Source organism: Xyrauchen texanus, chromosome 46 (assembly GCF_025860055.1).
Source record: "Xyrauchen texanus isolate HMW12.3.18 chromosome 46, RBS_HiC_50CHRs, whole genome shotgun sequence".
Classification (NCBI taxonomy): Eukaryota; Metazoa; Chordata; class Actinopteri; order Cypriniformes; family Catostomidae; genus Xyrauchen; species Xyrauchen texanus.
The window spans coordinates 6,205,248-6,218,026 of record NC_068321.1 but is presented as its reverse complement, the minus strand read 5'-3'; the positions used below and the strand labels follow the sequence as shown (position 1 = coordinate 6,218,026).

At 39.2% G+C, this 12,779-nt stretch overlaps 1 protein-coding gene across 1 annotated transcript in view; it reads left to right on the top strand.

Moving 5' to 3' along the window:
* The window catches only part of LOC127638538 (N-acetyl-beta-glucosaminyl-glycoprotein 4-beta-N-acetylgalactosaminyltransferase 1-like), a 225,042-nt gene that overhangs the window by 152,224 nt on the left and 60,039 nt on the right, over window positions 1-12,779 (top strand). Inside the window, exon 7 of the mRNA XM_052120103.1 lies at window positions 4,698-4,765. Within this exon, the coding sequence (XP_051976063.1) occupies window positions 4,698-4,765 (68 nt within the window). The remainder of the gene's footprint in view (window positions 1-4,697; window positions 4,766-12,779) is intronic.

Sequence of the window (12,779 nt, the reverse complement as noted above, 5' to 3'; positions counted from 1 at the left end):
GGTTTTGTGCTGAGGAGCCGAGACAAGGTCCCTGCCATTTCAGCTGCTAGTATAGCATTGTGGCAAGAGGGACACAACGTCCATTCCCTGACAGTAACCGAGACGTTTCCCTTCTGTCACTCACTCAACGTTGTGTCGATGAAGTGTCACTAGGGGTCCCCATAGAAAAACGCCACAACAGCTGAACTGTGTTATGTGAACTGCCGATGCAGGTGCAAGCAAGCTGCTGCGTGCATAATAGCAGGTGCATCAGACTTCACGTAGCCTCCACCAACACCCCAAAAGACGACATGTAGTTCCCCACATCCCTGAAGGGGGGAAGCAACGTAACTAGCATGAGAGCGCCAGCTGCGGCCTTTTCTCTCTATGTTTTCTATCCACAGAATATTAGATTCAGCTGGGGCCATCTAACTCTATTATATGCATTGGGGAAGGTGTTATTTTCCTTTCCTATTCTTTCAGGGGAAAAGACCCCACGGAGATCACATGCTGCCCAAAAGGGGAGGTCAACATGCAGCAATATGACACGTGGGCTCACCAGCTGCACATGGAAGAGGCGCAGTGGTAGGTCCTGCCTCGAAGGGGAGGAACTCTAGAAACACAGCGACCGGGGGCAGAGAGTGCTCTGCCAAAGGGAGACATACCGTGGTAAATACATCACAGGGGGTTACCGGAGTAATCGGCACCTATGGAGCACCTATCCCAGTACAGGGTATATTAGTACCAGTAGTGTGTCTAGCTGCAAACTCCTCCACCAAATTTGTGAGCCGCAGGGATAGGGAGGAAGGACATCCAGGGTCCACGACTTCGTGAACTCGACTGGGAGTAAAAGCGCACGTTTTCACCTCAGGGGAGGGTAAAGGCGCTATACGCAAGCGATACACCTGGCCAGCTGTTCCTTATTACCAAACTCTACCTGTTCGTACCTGAAAGTATGCAGGACGAAACCGGCTCAACACAGAGCTTGTAAAATCTCGTGAAGGTATTGCGTGTTGCTCAGTCCGCTGCTCTGCAGATGTCTGCTAGAGAGGTGCCAATGGCCAGTGCCCACGAGGATGCCACACTCCTTGTAGAGTGTGCTCGAACCAACAAGGGGGCGAGCACGGCCTGGGTCTGGTAGGCCAATGCGATGACGTCCATGATCTAGTGTGCAAGCCTCAGTTTGGAGACAATGTTCCCTTTCCGCTGTCCACCAAAGCAGACAAAGAGCTTCTCAGAGCGTCTAAAGCTCTGCGTGCGATCCAAGTAGATGCGCAAAAGCACGCTCTCCGATGCAGTGATCGAGAACTCATCCTACTCGCGAGCCCCAAAAGAGACTGTAAGCTGGCCATGAGGCGAGCTGGTCTCATCTCGGAACTCAACAGGGCGTGCTGGGGAAATTAGCGTGCTGGGGAATGGGCCGGCCTCGTACCCTTGGGTAGAAGGTGGGGGGGTGAGGCTGAAGTGGCTTTCTCTCGGAAGAAGGAAAGGCGCAATCACAACGTTGCCATGGTCAGGTCCTCGCAATGAGAATAAAAACCACCCACGAATGCGGTCTCTGTGTGATCGTGGGCCAGACACATGAGGCAGCGCCCGTGGCCATCGGAGGTGGAGAGATAATGACCGCATCCAGGAATCACACATAGACGGAAAGGTATCTTAAAAAGATGCATCTTTAAAAAGACTCTAATAGCTAATAACTCTGTTGCTCTAATAGAGGAAAATATATTTATTTTCAGAAATATATACTCTTTTAGTAGCGCTGTCGAAGCGCCCAGGGCCGTAATCTGTACTAATCGTGCAGAAGGAGAATGGAACCGCAGTAGTATTCAGCTTTTTGATACACAACTGCTCGGCTCTGAAGAAAAAATCTGAATGAGAGTGGGCATTCCTTCTCCTTTTATACCTGTATGTCCAGGGGAGTGGCATGCAAATTCCACTCGCCAATTTCCATTGGCCTTTTCTCCAAGATTTGAGGGTGTTTGGGGGCTCCCAAGAGCAACCCCTTGTGTCACTAAATCAACACGACTTTGAGTGAGTGACAGAAGGGGAACTAATGTCACTCTACTGAAAATATAGTCAAGTCAGTAGCATCGATAACAACGCTAGCTTTAATTTTACTCACCAACATCGGGGCATACAAACACACACATGCAAACACACATTGCATCTTTATCCTCTAATCCCTGTGAGGGAGCTAGTTGTGTTTGGCAGCAGAGGTAATTAGCATTGGCTGAGTCATACACGTGTGTTTATGCTGACGGCCACACAAGGTGTGTGTGTGTGAGACGGTAAACACTCTCCTATTGGCAAAGAGAGGGTCATGTGACTTTGGTGTGTGTGTTTGTGTGTGCAGAATTAAAGACGTCTTTGAGGCAGCAAGTGTCCAGGAGGCATTGTGATGTGTGATGTACACAAAATCTTTGAGAGGAAGAGAGGTGCCACACATGACAATTAAAGAGGCATGCTGGGATGAAATACTAGAGATTTCATTCTAAATCACTGTAGCAGCTGCTGTCATTACTGGTGTGGAGATCATTGTGCTCACATGCACAGGGGGCAGGACAGCAAAAAAAAAAAAAAAAAAAAATTAACTGCAAGAAACTTTATTCTTAAGGTTTATTGGCCAAAACCACACTCGCAAAATTTTTGTGCTAAAAAGCTAGATGCAGTACAACTAATAGAGCAGAACGCAGATGTCTTCAGACGTGTTTTTAAGAGTTTTTTTAATATATAATAATTTTTTTTTGGGGGGCAGCACAGACAGATGCAAAAGCACGAGTGGTGTGAGCAACCCCGATATACTTCTTCTGAAATCGAAGAAAGAGCAGTTAATTTTGAACAAAATATGGCCAAAAATAAGGTATTTTTAATTTCATTGCCATGGTTCGAAACCAATGTTTTTTAAAAGTTGAGCTCTTTTTAACCTTACACAACATCTAAAAAACAATGTGCACCCACACAACACACTGAAAAAACTGAAAAAACAGAAAAAAACAAGTCATGCAATGTTTTCAGTTTAGCAGTTGTTTATGTAGTAAAACCCTCCCAAAAACATGTTCAGTGGGAGCGACCCCTTAAGGATCAAAGAACAAATCAAAGAACAAATGCATGTGATATGGTTTTGAACAAAATATGGCCAAAAATAAGTCGTTTTTGAGTTCATTGCTGTAGTCCAAAACAGCATTCCAGCCAGCGTGTTTTTAAAAGTTGTTGTTCTTTTTAGCCTGACGTGATGTATAAAAATGCAGCACTCCTGTGCCAGATGCTGAAAAACTGTGTAACATGGCGCAGTGGTCAAAGACGTCCATTATGCTCATGTTTTCATGGAAAAACAATGGGGGGAAAAAGCATGGACGGAGTCAAAAATGCTTTCAGTGTGAGTGACTGCTGAACAAATGGGTATGATGTAATTTTGAATAAAATGTGGCCAAAAAGAAAGTGTTCTTGAGTTCACTGCGATGGTTCAAATCTGCTTGTCAGCACGTTTATAAAAGTGGTCGTGTTTTTTAACCTGACACGACAACTAAAAAAATATGGCACTCCCACGCAACACAATAAGACAGTTTAAGAAATGCTTCTGTAGAAGAAGAAAAAAATGGGGGGGAAAACAGCGTAGACGGATGCAAAAACACGTTTGTGTGAGTGACTTCTTAAGGCATGGATATACTTTTAGCAAAATCGAAGAACCAACAAATGGGTGTGATGTCGTTTCAAACTAAATTTGGCCAAAAAAAGAAAGTGTTCTTGGGTTCATTTCGGTGGTTCAAAAAAGCTTGCCAGTGCGTTTCTAAAAGTTGACGCTCTTTTTGCCTGAACCAACATCTAAAAAAAATGGTGCTCCCATGTTACACACTGAAAAAACAGTGAGATGTCCTGCAATGGTCCAAAATGTCATTTTAGCAAATGTTTATTTAGAAAAACAATTGTTTAAAAAAACAAAACAGCGTAGACGGACACAAAAACGCTTTTGTGTGAGCGACCCCTTAAGGTGCCAATATACTGTATTTCTAGCGAAATCGAAAAATGAACAGGTATTATGTCATTTCGAACAAAATGTGACCAAAAGGAAATTGTTCTTGAGTTTAATGTTCAAAACAGCTTGCCAGCGCGTATCTAAAAGTTGACGTTCTTTTTAACCTAAAATGGCATTTAAAAAAAGATGGCGCTCCCAGCCAACATGCTGAACAGCAAGCTTGTGCAACTGTAAAAAAATTCAATTTATCAAATGTTTTTGTAGAAAAAGGGACACAAAAACTTTGGTTCGGTGTGAGTGACCCCTTAAGAGGCCAATATACTTTTGTAAAGTCATAGAATGAATGGGTGTGATGTCATTTCTAACAAAATGCGGCCAAAAAGATGCTTGCCAGTGTGTTTCTAAAAAATGCACAGGACTAGAAATGGCTTACCTATAGTCATCGCTGACTGTTTGGAGAAAGTACTTAACACACTTGAAGCATTCATATTACAGACATTTTCATTCAAAATTACTTCCAGTACGCTTAGTGACAGTAGCCCTGAAAAATCCAAGGTAAAGTGTCTTACACAAGGGCATAGTTAGTTATAAGTTTGTGGATCAACCCTTGCAAGGTTCAAACCTGCGACCTTTCGATTTCCAGATCTTCAAGCACTAAAGCACGCTATACTTTTACCAATATTTCAGGATAAAGAAATCCACAATGGAATCAGGTTTTAAAGTCTTAATTGTTCTGTTTCAGCTGGGATCAGAATGGACTGCACCTGGGGAGTTTACCAAGTTCAGATCTCAGACATCCAAAGCTGTGCAGTAAGTACACACATACACTCACAATGTGTTTGAAAGTAACCTATCATCCCACTGCATATTTCCAACTATATTAGTATTTTCCACATCCTGAAGCACTTAGGGGACCTAACTTAGTTTGTCAAGATTAAAGAACACTGTCATGGTTATATTGTGCACTAAATGTTAAAACCAATATAATTTCAAAGGTCTTAAACTTTAATATTTGATCTCTGTTTTACATTAGAAGTGTTACAGCGACAGTAATGTCTACATTTTTGTCAGTCAGGAGTACATATCAAAACATGCATAAAGACGTTTGAACTTAAATTGATATAGCGATGCACATCCATTCATGCAAACTGTGGTATTGTTTTTAATGGCAAGATTTCATTCAAAAGCATCTATTAGGAATTGTATTCCAAATGTGAACATTTGCATTGCATGGAAATTTTGGCAAATGTAGTATGTTGTCCAAGTATCACATGAGTTTAGAAGATTTTATTTCAGATTTAATCTAAGTAGTTTGACATACACATCCTTGACTTTCACTGCTCATGAGACAAAGACTCATCTTGATAACAACGCTTTGAAACATTGTCAAGAGATACTGTGTAACTCGATTCTGTGTTTCGCTTCCTGCGTTGCAGGAATTGGGGCCAATCAAAGGCCCCAATTCCCTCTTTGTAAACAAACCACCCACACTCATGCGTATTGATGCAGTCACTTTACCTCTGATGGTGTTGATTGGGTTGGTAATTAGAGGAAATTGCTGCCCTTTATCTGATGGGGCATTTAATGATTTCCTTTCCCTGCCCTGCTCAGACAGCTCACATCACTTAGTGCCATACAACTTTTATGTTGATTAAAATATCACTGAAGAAAGAACAGTGTTGCTTCAAAGATAGAAACTTTTCTCCTTTAAAAAGCAATAGACTAATGGGCAATTAGCATATCCTCTTTCCCTAAAAAGCATGTTAAAGCCAACAAATAATTTTAATTCAGCACTCTGTGTTAATGCTCCATTATTAATGTCTTTAAATGGTTCTGCTGGAATTAGCAGTGGATTTTTTTCCATATTGTGGCTGAAAAGTGATCCATGCCTTAGCCTTTATCTTGAATATATTTAATAATGTATAAACTAATCTGACCCCATTTCATAAACCTGTGTGTGTATAGATAGTAACCATTGAGACACATTTCTTGTAATGTTCTTCCTAGATTATTTAGGTATTTATATTTAGGAGTTTTAATCACAAATGGTAAAATATGCAGGAAACTGTACATCTGGGTTGCCAGACTTGTTGTCAGAATAAAATTGTGATGAAAATACATGCAAATGTTTGTACAAATAATCCAAACAACAACAAATTTAAGTGTCAAGTTAATCTCCAATAAAATTAGTACATTTGTTCTATGAGAGTGGCCCTTAAAGGCGCTAAATACTTTTAGAAACTTCGAAGAACAAACACATATGATGTCCAAATTTGGCCAAAAACAATGTTTTTGAGTTTGTTGCGGTAGTTTCGAAACAACATGCTAGTGCGTTTTTAAAACATGTTTTTAAAATATGATGTCATTTTCAAACAGTAAAACGTGATGCAACAATCAAAGACATCCGTATAGCACATGCTTGTTTAGAAAAACAAGGACAAAACAGCGTGGACGGATACAAAAATAGGTTTTGTGTGAACAACCCCTTAATTCGTCAGTATACACATAGCAAAATTGAAGAACCAGTGGGTGTGACACAATCATGTGATCCATTCAACCCAAAACAATCAAGATGGCGGCCCATGTTGTAGCGGAGTTGTTGTGCCTGCTTTTCACTTTGATAGCGTTGTTAAAGATAAATGTTACTACGTACAGCCTTCACATTGCTTTCCCTCAATGGCAATGGGAAGTTTACTTGGAATTGCTGTCCGGTGACGGAACACGAGGACAATTGCATTTCAGAACGTACATGGAATGCATTCGCACAAACTTTCGGAAAATGCTTGAAAACAGCAGTGTGGACAGAGAGCGTTTCGAAAATGAAAACACCGTTTTTAAATGTATCCAGATTAATGTGGACATAGACTAAAAGTTGATATCTTTTATCCTGACACAGCATCTAAAAATACTTGGTGCGACACTGAAAAAACAGCGAGACGTCGTGCAATGGTCAACAATGTCCTTTAGGGAATGTTTACATATAATACGTTGAAAAAAAAACAGCGTAAACAGATGCAAAAATATGTTCTAATGGAAATAATGGGATTTTCAAACTCTGACCAAATAGAAAGTGTTTTTTGAGTTTATTGTGGTGGTTCGAAACAGCTTGACAGTTTTTAACGAGATGCTGAAAAACATAGTAAGATGTGCCTCAATGGACAAAGACATCCATCTAGCGCATATTAAAGTAGAAATTTATGGAAAAAAATCTTGCATTCAGGCATTTTGTTTTGATTGTGCCACAATGCTTATACTTTTCAGGGAAATCAACATACCAATGGCTTTCTTAATATTGTCTCTGTATATTAAGCTGGGATTGGAGAAAGTATTTTAAAAATGAATCAGTTACATCAGCTCTATCAAGTTATTTTTAACCCAGAAAATTCCTTTAACATCTGAGTTGGGTCATGGGATTAATACATTGAAAACACTGAACATATATCTGAATGCAGTTTTTCCAAGGACCATGGCACACCACACGTGTACTATTTGACTGTTTGTTGTGAGTCATTAAAGATTCTTCTGCATTATTCATGCAGTGCACTGGTGTGTAAGTGTTTCACCTATTGCTGCCCTTGAGGCGTGGACGGAGGTAGTGCACCCTTGGGAGTGATGCTATGATCCCAGACCCGATTAGAAACACATTTAACCCTCATTCACCCTCATTCTGCAGCATCTGATGGGGATTTATTATAAACCTCTTAGTGGAGATGTTTAGAGAGTCTACATAGAGAACAAACCACAAAACTGAGTTTAAGACTGAAGATTCAAAGCATATATGTCAACAGGACACCATATTTTTTTATATAGTGAACTCTTCTAATGTTTGCCATTAGACAAAGCATTCCTTGTTTCTCTCTTGTGATGTGTGCTGTGAATTAAAAGGCTTATCCATGACCAGCAGTGTTGTAGAGTCAGAGTCCAAGACCATATTTTCATGGTCTTGGTGTAGTCATGGACTCGTGAGCATGAATATTTTATGTGTGTCTTTACATCTGGAAGATGTCTATTTTACTTTTTAAGATGTTTAGCAGATGTTAGATGCTTTCCAGATGAAATTATCTAAATCAGACATCTCGGAAACGTACGTGCGCTATCTGGGTTCGTTGCACAGCCTTTGTCTGAACAGCCTCTAGTCTTTTAGAACACACTGTACTGAAGAAAATATAAAAATATTACTCTCAATGTCATCAGAATTGAATGATGTCTGGAAGAAATAAAAAAAGGTGTCTGTGCCTACCCAAGATTAAATCTTGCAGGCAAAAGTGAGCAGAAATGCTTACTTGACTTAAAGTGAATGAAATATAGTTATTATAAATTGTTAACAAATTGAATGCAAATGTTTATATTCACTTTCTGTCATATTTAATACAATATTGTTTCGTTTTTAGGTTCATTTTAATTTTAGTTCTGTAATACTGTATTTTATAAAGCAGAAGTATTTACTTGACATGAATGTTAACACTGACATGTCGTAATAGTAATACCAATTTGTTCACTTAACCTAGGACATGCAATTTATAAAATTTGTATTCTCAACTGGTAATATAGTTTAACCAACATAAACTTAAGCAAATAATCAATTAGGTTTATTTGACATATGAGTCTAGAGTCAATCATTCCTTAAACTATACATTTAACACATTCACTAAAAACTTTGTCTTAGACGCAGCCTTTAGTGCTTTCGGCCTTGTCTCTGACTCTTCCCTCTCTGGTCTTGGTCTTGACTCGGACTGGACTCGGACACAGATGAGCTGGTCTCGACTTGACTGTGGTATGTAACAGATCCCTCTTTTGGCGACGGCGTGAGAGGTAAACATTGGAGCAACTGTGGCCATTATGGAGGATGATCGTATATTCCAGCTTTTAGGACTGCTTTTTTCCTCGGTTTTTCTCTGCTAACAAAAAAGGACCATGTCCCAAAAAGGAAAGTAATGAAAAAAGACAAGAGGTTTACTATCATTTACTGCTGAGGGCTTGTGTGTGCCACCGGACTTGAACATGCAGAAGAGTAAAAGTGCTCAGATTAGCTAAAAACTATATTTATTAACATAATTTTATATAAGTATTTTATGAATATAGTTAGTGAGAATATGTTGATGTACATTGAGTTGATGTATTTCGAGAAACTCAGTCTCAGTCTAGGTGTCATTAGAAAGCTGAGATCCTCCCCTTTGGGGTGATGTATTACATTTTATCAATAGTTTTGCATGCTTTTCCATCTGGATGGCATATTTTGTTCTGGACATCTAAAATATAACATTGGATTATTCAGCCAAGCGCACAGAGAAGTAAAAAATGGCAATTTTTATTTTTGAAAATTCCATAAGATAAAAGCAGATATAAAGTTTTGGGCTATTTGGGGCTTACAGTAGCAGTTACGAGGCATAAATGAGACGTTTGTATTTGATGTCTTACATAAATCATATTTCACTTTTACTTTGTGATTATTCTGAAAACCTTTTGAACTGCTGAGTACAACAACTGTAGAATTTTCTTGATGAAAATAAGATCTTTGAGGTTATTCAATCAGCTTTCAGTAACACCACTCGACAGAGACTGCATTTTTGAAGGTTTTAAATTATATTTTATTAACTGGCAATGCTGGTTACTTTGTTGTGCTTGTGCTCATAGACTTGAGTGCTGCTTTCGATACAGTGGACCATGCTGTCCTTCTTGCTCGCTTGGAGCACTGTGCTGGTATAAAATACGTTTTAAAGTTAACACTGGTGAACATTCATCTGAGGTAGCTCCTCTTTCGTGTGATGTGCCCCAGGGTTCTATCTTAGCTCCCATTCTTTTTTCATTCAATATGCTTCCATTGGGTTCTATCTTTAGGAAGCAAAGTTGACATGTTTATGACATGTTTGTCTGATGTGAAGTCTTGGTTGTCTTGAGTCTCAGTGAGCTTGTCAATGAGAGTAAAACTGAAATAATAGTGTTTGGTCCGTCTGATTCTTTCAGTACTTCCAAAATAAATCTCAGTGATTTATACTTTTTCTGTGAAGCCTTGGGTTAAAAATATGGGTGTGGATTTGTATGATAGTTTGAAATTTTACGAACAGATAACAGATAAAATTACAACATTACAGTGGTCAAATCATGTTTCTTTCAGCTTCGACTACTAGCAAAAGTAAAATCTATTTTGTCTAGTACAAATTTTGAAAAAGTAATTCATGCCTTTGTTAAATCTATGCTGGATTATTGGAACTCGCTGTATTTTGGGATTAGCCAGTCGCAGATAGTTTAAAATGCAGCTGCAAGACTTTTAACTAGTACTAAAAAACGAGATCACATTGCAGCGGTTTTATGTTCTTTGCATTGGTTGCCTGTGCGATTTCTATTCATTTCAAAATTCCTCTTTTAGTGTTTAAATCTATAAATGGTTTGGCTCCTCCCAATCTTTCAGCTTTACTGACTAAACATCATCCGGTTTTGTCTCTCCAGTCATCCAACCAGAGATTGTTGTGCATCCCGAAGTTGAAGCTGAAATGTAGGGGTGACTGCGCCTTTTCGGTAGCTGCACCCAGATTGTGGAATGCTCTGCCCATTTGTATTAGATCTGCAACATCACTTTCTGTTTTTAAATCTAAGCTAAAAACATATCTCTTTGATTTGGCATATAATCAATGAAGAAGTTTTACTACACTGTATTTTAGTAATGATACTGTATTGTCTTAAGTAATGGTGCTATATATAAATTGACATTGACATTGAAAATTCCTACTTTCTCCTATTTCCTACCTGTACTGGACTCTGCATCTTCAAGTTATATGCTGTCCTCCGTACATTAAATTTCATGTTTTGAGTGCTGAGGGCGGTGTAATGCGTGTTCCTGAGAAATTCTGTCAACATTTTGTGATACTCCTGCAAATGGTCTTTTAACGGACCCGTTGGACCTGCCCTCAACAAAATTTCTGCTACTTTCTCAGTGGTGGCGGTTCACAGAAGAAAGTCTTCTACCCATTGAGAGAACTGGCACACTATTACCAACATGTACTTATAGCCATGGTCAGAGGGCAAAGAGATAAAATCAAGTTGCAAATGTGTAATGGGTCCCCTCAGATGAGGGCTGTGGCCAATTGGAATTTTGTGTCTTCCAAATGTAGGTTTCGTTCTCAAGTATTGTAAGCACCTTGACAGCCTGTCTTTTACATCATTCATGTCGGGCCAGATCCAAGTCTGATGGCGCATTGCCTGTGTTTTGTTGACTCCTTGGTGAGCCAAGCCACGATACAAATCAATCAGGTTGTTTTGATATCCCATTGGTGGGATGACTTTATCGTTCAAAATCCTTTATCCGACAAAGTGGCTTTCAATTTTTCTATAAACCTCCATATCCTCTGGATTGTACATTTTGGACAATGACTCTGAGTCTGGACAATCAAGGTGAACAGGAAAAATTGCAGCCACTTCTTTGATCTGTGACTTTGATGCTTGTCTAGCAGCTTTGTCAGCGAGGGAATTTTCCTTTGCGAGTGAGTCACTAAACATGCTGTGACCTGTGACTTTGCAAACTGCAACACATTCTGGTTACATTTTAACTCTTAACTTAACAATGTTCAGTGCATAAAATCATAAACAATGTCTTATAACATACTCAAAAGATCAAGATGAGTTAATAAAAACTCATATATAATGCTAATAATATTTTATAAGCAAATAATCATAGTTTAGCTCACATTTGTTCTCAGATGTTTCTCAAAAGCCAACTCTGTTTCCCATTCTATGATTAATTAGACTTTCTTTAGGCTGTAATCTTCTAGCATAGTGACATTAGATTGTGAAGGTTTGTTTATCACTGATAATGAAGCCATATGGGTACGGTTATTTCACTCGGGTTTAGTGGAGCTCACGTTTGGGACAGAATCCTGTATCTTCTTACAGTTTCCCAGTTTTGATGCTTTTGGCCCAAGAAAGCATACCCTCCACTTTTGTATCCATGTCACACCTACCATCCTGGGCAGGTTCCCCAGGGCAGTGATGCCCTGCCTTAAGTTGCCCCCCTTTTGGCCATTGGACATTCTTACCCGTTATTGGGTCATCACCTCATTCAATTGGTTTGCCGCATTGTTCCCTTTGGAAACTTTTTAATAACTAATAGTACAAGACAAATTTATTTCTTTGGTTTGGGGGTAAGGTATTTCAGAATCATCACAGCCAAATGGTCTTACCTAAATATATAAAAAACATAATCAGACAGTTCAACGAAAATCCAAAAAGTAGAAGCGTAATTGTAATAGCTAAAATCCATTGGCACTGTCTACTCTAATAAACAAAGTTGAAATCTGGATTTCATTCCAAATCTTATCATTGAACACAGTTTAATAGATTATCAAATGTTAGCTACTGTCAGGTTAAATTGACAAAAAAAAAATGGTTTTCTTGTGCAGCAGTGTCTCAAAAATGGAGATACATCCTGATGAACCTATCAGTCAGCTTCCCCAATTTATCAACCACACAAAATAAAACTATTGCGAACTAACTGATAACTCCAAATTGGTGCGTACCATACAAAGCTGCTACTCCCTTATCATCTCATCTCTCGATCAGGATCTCAAAGATTCCACACGACCCATAACTGTACTTATCTCAGGAAAATTCGAGGACAGTTGTCCCAAAACATATCCTGTTATGTACTAGGTCTGTGTCTGTTCTATGTCTGCACATTTCCTAGAACAATAGCAGACATAAACTATGCTCTCTCGTTCCAGCTCTGAAACCTCATCAGGTCAAAAGGGTAATCAACAGGTAACAAACTGATATACTAGATGACCGAATGTATACACTTGGTCTCACACATGCATTTCGTTCTCACGGGAAC